This window comes from Lacerta agilis, chromosome 5 (assembly GCF_009819535.1).
Source record: "Lacerta agilis isolate rLacAgi1 chromosome 5, rLacAgi1.pri, whole genome shotgun sequence".
Taxonomy (NCBI): Eukaryota; Metazoa; Chordata; class Lepidosauria; order Squamata; family Lacertidae; genus Lacerta; species Lacerta agilis.
Genome location: NC_046316.1, coordinates 63,679,242 through 63,687,318, shown reverse-complemented (window position 1 = coordinate 63,687,318; position 8,077 = coordinate 63,679,242). Strand labels below are relative to the sequence as shown.

At 40.7% G+C, this 8,077-nt stretch overlaps 1 protein-coding gene across 1 annotated transcript; it reads right to left on the bottom strand.

Annotated features, from left to right (window-relative positions):
• Positions 1 to 154: 154 nt before the first annotated feature.
• On the bottom strand, positions 155 to 7,381 carry MRPS22 (mitochondrial ribosomal protein S22). Its single transcript, XM_033150232.1, has 8 exons — positions 7,249 to 7,381; positions 6,289 to 6,452; positions 5,283 to 5,447; positions 3,656 to 3,799; positions 2,658 to 2,741; positions 2,059 to 2,204; positions 646 to 754; positions 155 to 281 (listed from the first exon to the last, which is right to left on the bottom strand). The coding sequence occupies exons 1-8, from the start codon at positions 7,379 to 7,381 to the stop codon at positions 189 to 191; spliced, it is 1,038 nt and encodes a 345-aa protein (XP_033006123.1). The 3' UTR covers positions 155 to 188.
• Between the last annotated feature and the right edge of the window lie 696 nt (positions 7,382 to 8,077).

Genomic DNA, 8,077 nt, shown 5'->3' with positions numbered 1-8,077 from the left:
CTGAGCATTGTACCCAAAAAACTATCCGATATGACAAGTTCTCTATTTCCGTTAATCAAAACAGGCCAACTGTGCTTTAAAAGCTAACTAAAGCTACTTCCCATACGCTATACAGCAAAAAGTATTTTATTCAGAATTCTATATACATTTTACACCCACAGACATCATTAAGTGGATTGATAAGGTCTTTATGAAGCTGCAGACCTAGGCGTAGTTGCTTGATAAGACTGGAGTGCAAGTTCAATGTATCCAGCTCTCTGTGATTCTGTCTTCACAAAAACCTGTACAAAAATGTAAATGATAATTAGGTAGCCAGCAAGCTTTTGATTGTGTTACTAGGTTGGACTCTAGCATGTAACCTTAAAATGATGAAACTAGCCTACTGTTCTAACTTTCATTTTGTGAAATTGAGGATACAGGTTATGAAGTTAAAAGCTGTGCAGTCTCTAGTCCATATAGGGATTATTTAACACTGAATAAAGATAACCAGCTACATGAAATGTTGGCCTTTTGACAAACTGTTCTGTGGATGAATTGCTTCCACAAATGTGTACAATATTTCTTATCCCAAAACTCCAAAAAAGGAAAATTGCTGTGATGAGTACCTATCACATGAAAAGAGGCCCATGTAAAAGAATTGTATACCTTAATTAAATCTAGTCCTTGGATGTCATATTCTTGTGCTTCTTTTGCTGACTGGCAATCAGGATGGAGCATGTGATACAAAGTAACTAAGCTTACTGCATCCTCGATTCTGAAATACACAAGTTATTCAAGACTTAATTGCTTTTCTAGGAATTGTCAGTACTCCACACAAACACATTAAACTTGAACTAGCTTGCTGTTTTATTAATTCACTAACTAAAAGAACTAAGTTTTGAGGAATTAGTAACAGATGTAAGCCACCACTATGAGCAAATATCTTCAAAGAGGTGGGTTTTTACCCAACTGAAATCATTTCCAATCTCAGCTTCATCCTTGCCACCTGGGCAGGTAGTGTCTCCATTTGGGTTTAGACCCATATAGGAGATATTCCAGCAATAGGGATTATATCGTAAAAAACCTTTCCAACACACCTCCTGCTCTGGGCGTTCTGTAGTCACACACGTACCTTTACAATATAAATCACCCCCTTTCAATATTGGGTAACCTCCCAACACCACCACAGTTTAATGCCTTTGTAAAATTATCCAGCATCACTGATGAACATGTATTGGAGAAGCCTTACTTCCCACCAAGTTTAAAGGGATTATTCCAAAGGACTGCAGCTTCACAGGAAAATCCAATCTGGTACCTTACCCTGACACTCTAATCAAGTTCTGCAGCCTTACTCAAACTGAATTGATTCCTGGATGATACCAAAATATGTTTCGGATGAGTAAATAATAATAAAATGTGGGGGGAGGGGGATTATTCTTGTTTTTATTATGTATTTTGTCTTTTTTATCTTGTATTTTTATGTTGTGAACCACTCTGAGATGTATGGAGTGGTATATAAAGGGTGGTATACAAGTTTAATAAATAATAATAAATGGAACTGAATTATCCTACCCATAAAGGTGGAAATTGGAAATGAAAACAACAGCTGCAGGAATTGCTAGCTAGGCCTAGTCTATTATTGACAGGAAACACTATTAACCAGTGTCTCATGGCAAACTTTTTCAAAGTATGAAACAAAATAGAAAATTCTTTCCAGTAGCACCTTAGAGACCAACTGAGTTTGTTCTTGGTATGAGCTTTCGTGTGCATGCACATGAAAGCTCATACCAAGAACAAACTCAGTTGGTCTCTAAGGTGCTACTGGAAAGAATTTTCTATTTTGTTTCAACTATGGCAGACCAACACGGCTACCCACCTGTAACTTTTTCAAAGTATGTTAATGATTGTTAAGAACCCAGCTTACAGTTCCTGAATAAAAGTCAACCAGTGCTTTGATCCTGAACACATATGTTTACAAGTGCAACTAATCTCAGCAGATAGGCTGCTTAAATAGGCACTTTTAAATTCTACATTGCCATGGAGAACCTAGATAACTCTAGCTCAATAAACAGCACTTACAAATCTCTTTGGAGCATGTCTATCAGCAATCCATCAATCCTCTTTCTATTTGTAAAGTACCACACCATTCCTCCAAAGTGTCTTGTTGAACGCAGCAGATCATATTTTCCATGTTTCTCAACATCATCATACGTCCGCTGATGAACCTGTGCAGAAGTTGAAACGTAATAATGCTTAAACGTTGTAATAGCTTCCTAAGTAAGTTTCCAGAATAAGTGTATGTAGCAAAAACAACAAAGACTTTGGGCACCTTAAAGACTAAACAAATGTATTACATAGCATTACCTTTCATGGACAAGTCCACTTCATCTGCATGTAATGTTATCCTGAGTTGCAGGTATGCACACAACCATCTTACAGGGTCAAGTAAGAAGGGGACTGTAAACAATGGTGTCAAAGGTATAACAACTTTGAGGAATGATACCACCTGGCATATAGGATAACACTTTGGTCATCTACAGCCCATGAAAGTTTATGCCATAATAAATTTGTTTAATGTGCAAAAAGTTGTTCATCTGCTACAACAAAAACATGACTGCCCCTTTGGAAACAGCAGCTGCCTCAGCCCCACACTCCCTGCACAAATGTTGACAACTCACTCTGATATAGTCAGGTGAATCTGGCTCAAACTGTACAAGGCAACGATCAAGGAGTTCTTCATGGCGGTCTTGAAGAAATGTTGTCTGGAACAATTGTAACAAGAATGAAATATAAATGAAGCATCCTGCATCAAAAAACCAGACTCAATTAAAGTAATAGTTCAGGTCTAAACAATGGCAATAATTTAGGATTCCCATCCGATAGCAGTTGGGAAAATGTTTGGGTCCGTTCTTTAATAGAGTCTATCAAGATTACCAGCACTGTCAAAGATCCAGATCCAGATTTCAAAGTAGTTTTATCAGCTTCATTTTCATTGGATTTTTATACTACAGTGGATTTTTATACTACACCACTTATATGAAGACTATGTTCTGGGGGTCCATGGGCAAAAGCAAAATAGTGCATAGTGCCCCCACTAAGAGATGGAGGGCTGCTTACTGGGGTCTGTGAAGGTTGCAGGTCTCGGGGCCCTCCTGTGACCATCCCAGACCCCAGTAAGTGATGATGAGGCACCTTCCTTACCAGCCTCTGAGTCCTCCCACCTTCCCATAGGCTGCAAAGGATGGGATGTGTTTTCCTCCTCCCATCCTGGTGTAATAACCATAATGGAGAATGGTCTATTCTTAAATATAACTTCAAAATGTGGTTTAATATTCTGGAAAGTAAAACTCTCATTAAACCAGTTTTGGACATAATGGCAAACTGCAGGTTAATTATACCAGGAAATAAGTGCCCAGATAGGAAGGAAACCAGAAGACAAGTGAGAATGGAGTGTGTATTTTCACTGCTCATTTCCAGCTTTTAAACTGGTTTAGCAAACAGATAACTGAGTTTCCAAATTGGGCCATATAGTCTAAGGATAATCTAGAGAATCACGAGGAAGGATACTGGTAAGGAAGTTGAGACAATGGCAAAGGTGCAGTAGGCTAAATATATTTGTCTCACATTGCTCACGTAAGATGAATTGCTTTGCACAAGGCTGAATACTAGCTTTTACCATAAGGTTTTCGTCTTTGAACAGAATTGGAGGAATAATTTTGCGCCCTTCTTTTGGGAAGTATATTTGTATCATTCTGTCCCGTTCCTCCCAAGTGGCCTTGCGTAATGTTCCATTTGTTTCTCGAACTACAATAAAGCGTTCCTGAAATTGAAAAGAGAAGTAAGCTGCACTTGTAGTCATCTGTTTCATTACAGTATGTCTCTTTACTTTAAGATATGGAACAGTGCAAACTTTTTAAAGGCGAACTGTTTTTCAGTAACTTCCCATCAAGATATTTGAAAAAGTAAGTTATATCATGTCTTCTGCACAGCGAAAACAGAACCTGCTTGTGCACCTTACCTGAAGCTGATGTTACTGCTGCTTGAAAGGGATTTAAAGACCAAAAAGCTACGACTATGGGAGTTACCTTACTACAGCAGTACCTCTGGTTAAGTACTTAATTCGTTCCGGAGGTCTGTTCTTAACCTGAAACCGTTCTTAACCTGAAGCACCACTTTAGCTAATGGGACCTCCCGCTGCCGCTGCCAAAGTACAATTTCTGTTCTTATCCTGAAGCAAAGTTCTTAACCTGAAGCGTTATTTCTGGGTTAGCGGAGTTCGTAACCTGAAGCGTATGTAACCCGAGGTACCACTGTAGTTCAGTTCTGCTAATCCAGCTGTTCTCTCAACAACGGTCAGCCAAGTCTCTAAAAAGCTCACAGGCTAGTCAGAACACAAGACACTGCTACCTGGAAAATCATTCTCTTTAGTTTCATTTAGCTATTATACCCAGTACCCCTTTATTGGCATATCCTGCATGAATTTATCTAATCCATTTTAAACCTACCTGTACTAAAAGGCACAGCATCTTGTAGTAATGAATTTTATAGGTTCAAGTGTGAACATAATTCCAATAGAAAAATTATAGTAAAGGAGACAGAGCCCTGTTCAGTCATCCAAAAGAAAATGATTCAGTCCTCTGTTGACCCCATGGGAAGTATCTTGAGAGACAAGTGGGATCAGATAGGGCACAAGTTCTTAAACTTGTGGTCTGCAATCTCCGCCATGATAGCCTGTGAAAAGGCTAACATCACCGTACTTCAAAATGAAGAAGCAGGATGGCTGCTGCACCTGATCTGATAATAAAGCTGACGAACATTACAATTTCACAGATCTTTGCTCACAAAAATAGGCCCATCCTATTAAAAAAGCAAGACTGCAATTCTTAAAATGTGAGCTTTGTGTTTGGATTCATAGAACAAAAAACTAATTTGTGATGTGGTCTGTCAAGACTCAGCCAATATTCAAGTGGTCAATGGGGGGGGGGAGTGTTTTTGAGAAGCATCAAGTACCACTTTACAAGAATATAATGTCACAACATGCCATGAGCAAAAAGCCTCTGTGCTGGAGGATGATAAAGATTCTTCCTTTCTTCAAATCCACCAAAGGTATCAAAAAACAAAGCAAAAAAGCAGACCCAGCTATCTATCCTAAAACTACATATCCTGATTCCAGAAGCAGCTATTGTTGTGGTCCTGTGTGTACAATAAAAAGTGCATTTCCTTGTAGATTACAGTGTCTATTAGTGGAACTGCAAAGTGGGTAAAATTCATTGATATTTTTACAAGGTAGCTAACAGACTCACACGGTGGGGGGTGCTGTATGCTAGGTCAGTAAATACATATTTATAAGGTTCTATTCCATCCAGAATCTTGTCTTCTGCTAATACATCATTAATTGGCTCCCGCTCACTTAATACAGGAGGCATTTTGAGCCTCTCTTTAGCCTTCTCAACAGCAGCTTTTGTGGCCTAAAAGGAAAAAGTGAGTAATTAATTGCACAGAAAATGTCATATTGGAAAATCATCTAACATAAAAAATGTGTGAATATTTGATAGATATAGATTTTTGAAGGACAGGGGGAGTAACAGTTTAGCCATGCAAAAATATGCAAATTGGCATGGTGACAATTAAACCCAAAGGTTTCAGATATTTTTGCATGTCTTACTACAATTTTTGACACAAAAATTATTTGTTGTCATTTCATTGGTGAAAAAAATGTTAGCATATGACAATTGTTCAAAAATACTAATAAAAACACAAGAGTGACAAATGAAAGCAGATACGTGTTTTTTTAAACAACCTGCACCTACTATTATTGATCTAAGTTCATGGAAATACTTATTTAAAAGCCCCGTAACTAACTACCTGGGATATTAAAGAGTTGTGACCACATTTGCATACTGCAGGTTAGATTTCATCAATTTTCATGTAATTGATTGCCATTTGGATCAAAATGAGACACAATGATTTTTTTTCCTGCTATACAAGGCGACTCTGAATCAGTTACTGTTTACAACATTTCAGCATTCATGCACATTATTACCACTGCATAAGCAATATATTTCTCAAGGTATATTATATGGTCATTGTTTTCCTCTGAATAATTTAAATTATTTTAAATGGTTTTTTTTCTCAACTACCTTGGTATGTTTGAACCACAACATATACATCTTAACAAATATATGTTTTGAGTGCCCATATTTCCTAACTCTTATTACGGCCAAAGCAAATAAATAAAAAACAACCAGAAGTGTCTTCTATTCGTATCTTAAACCCAAATATATTATTTCTTGAACGCTGGCAATATACCTTCTCCAGCTGCGCTTCTGTCATAAGCTTGTACGTCGGGGGTTTAAGTTCTTGTTTTACTGGCTTAAAGACTTTCTGCAAATTCAGTCCTGTCATCTGGAAGAGCAAGTTCTGAACTTTTTCATCCGTAAAAGAAGGTTTTGGAACATCAGATTTCTTCTCCCCTGAAAAACAAATGGTTGGTCTAGCACAGAGCTTTCCAAACTGTGTTAAAGTGTGTCAGCTGCAGTGTGTAGGTGTGTTGTATGTTATCTCTTATAAGGGGTTAGCCTAACCTGCGGTTTGCTAGTAAAACTAAATTACTGTGCCGCGGAATAATGCATGCCTAAAAAGTGCATCCCCAACATGAAAAGTTCGGAAAGCTCTCGTCTTGCAGGAAAGCAACAGCTCGAATACCGTTTATTAAATACAGTTTCGAAAAGTGAGACTTTAAGGATACTGCTAAGTTGCCAGCTGTAACTTAGGCACGACCTATGCATGTTTTATCTTAGACTAAGTCCCATTAAACACATGGGGACTAACTTTTGGTTGCAATATTGGATGTTTTACAAAAAAAAGACTTAGGTTGCAACCCTAACGTCCTGGCCAGAGCCCTGCCACTTGTGTGGGCCAGTGTAGGAGGGTGGGGGAGGCACACGGTGTGTGTGTGGTGGGGGGGGGTGCTCCTTTCACTGCGCCAGCTCACAGGCTAGCACAACAAAGATGCCTGGATAAGGCCCAGCAGATCGGTGCCACCCCAACCCCTTCCCCTAAGCGTCCTATTTATTGGGGTGGGGTCGTTAACCGGCAAAATCCACCACCACCACCAGCAGCAAGTTCCGCCTGCCCACCTGCCTTCTTGGTTAGCCCTTGAGGTGAGCCATTTCCACTGGAGGCGCTTTCAAACGCGGCGTCGCCTCACGCGCCCAACGTGGGGGGAAGCCTGTCCGACTGCATCCACCCCCCGAGGGAAAGACTCACCCGCCTCCGGGCCTTGGCAGAGGCTCCGCCATCCCCACGCGGCGCGGCGTCCCTGCGGCCGCTGCCTCAAGAACAGAGAAGCCACGGCGACCCTTCCGCCCCGCAGGCACCTCGGCGCTCCCAGCGCAGCCATAGCGCGGCGACCCGGAACTGGCCCCGCAAGCGCTTCCGGGTCGCCGCGCCGCGGGTTTCTAAGGAAACGCAATCCGGAAGCGGAGTTTGACCAATCCGCTCTAGGCTCCAATGGGGCAGCGGTCTCTATGCTTGCTCCATAGAAGTGCTGGTGCTGGTTTGTTGGCTATGCTTTTGATTCCGCCCGCACCCAGCACTGCGGAGCTTGGTTTTTGTGCAAAAAGCGGCAGTGCCGAAGGAGATGCGAAGGTGGGAAGGAGAGAAAGCCACACGAGAGAGGAGGCGCTCGAGATAGGCACCCCGTTCTGGTTTAGCGCGATTTATTGCAATGGCAGCTCAAGGCAGCACTAACGCTGCCCTGTGAAGCGAGTGAGGCTCAGTTTTAAGACAAAATAAAATAAAAAATTCCTTCCAGTAGCACCTTAAGAGACCAACTAAGTTTGTTCTTGGTATGAGCTTTCGTGTGCATGCATGGTATCTGAAGAAGTGTGCATGCACACGAAAGCTCATACCAAGAACAAACTTAGTTGGTCTCTTAAGGTGCTACTGGAAGGATTTTTTTTATTTTATTTTGTTTTGACCATGGCAGACCAACACGGCTACCTACCTGTAACTCAGTTTTAAGAGTTAGGGCAAAGCCCCTCCAGCTGCTGCTGTTTTTAATGTCTTGAGTGGGTTTTTGAGTGTGCCTCCAGAT

Coding starts and splice junctions, on each gene's coding strand:
- MRPS22 (XM_033150232.1), bottom strand. CDS start 7,381: ATGGCTGCGCTGGGAGCGCCGAGGTGCCTGCGGGGCGGAAGGGTCGCC. Junction 5,448..6,288: donor CAGAAGCGCAGCTGGAGAAG/GTATATTGCCAG, acceptor TTTTCCTTTTAG/GCCACAAAAGCTGCTGTTGA. Junction 2,742..3,655: donor TCAAAGACGAAAACCTTATG/GTAAAAGCTAGT, acceptor CAATTGTTCCAG/ACAACATTTCTTCAAGACCG.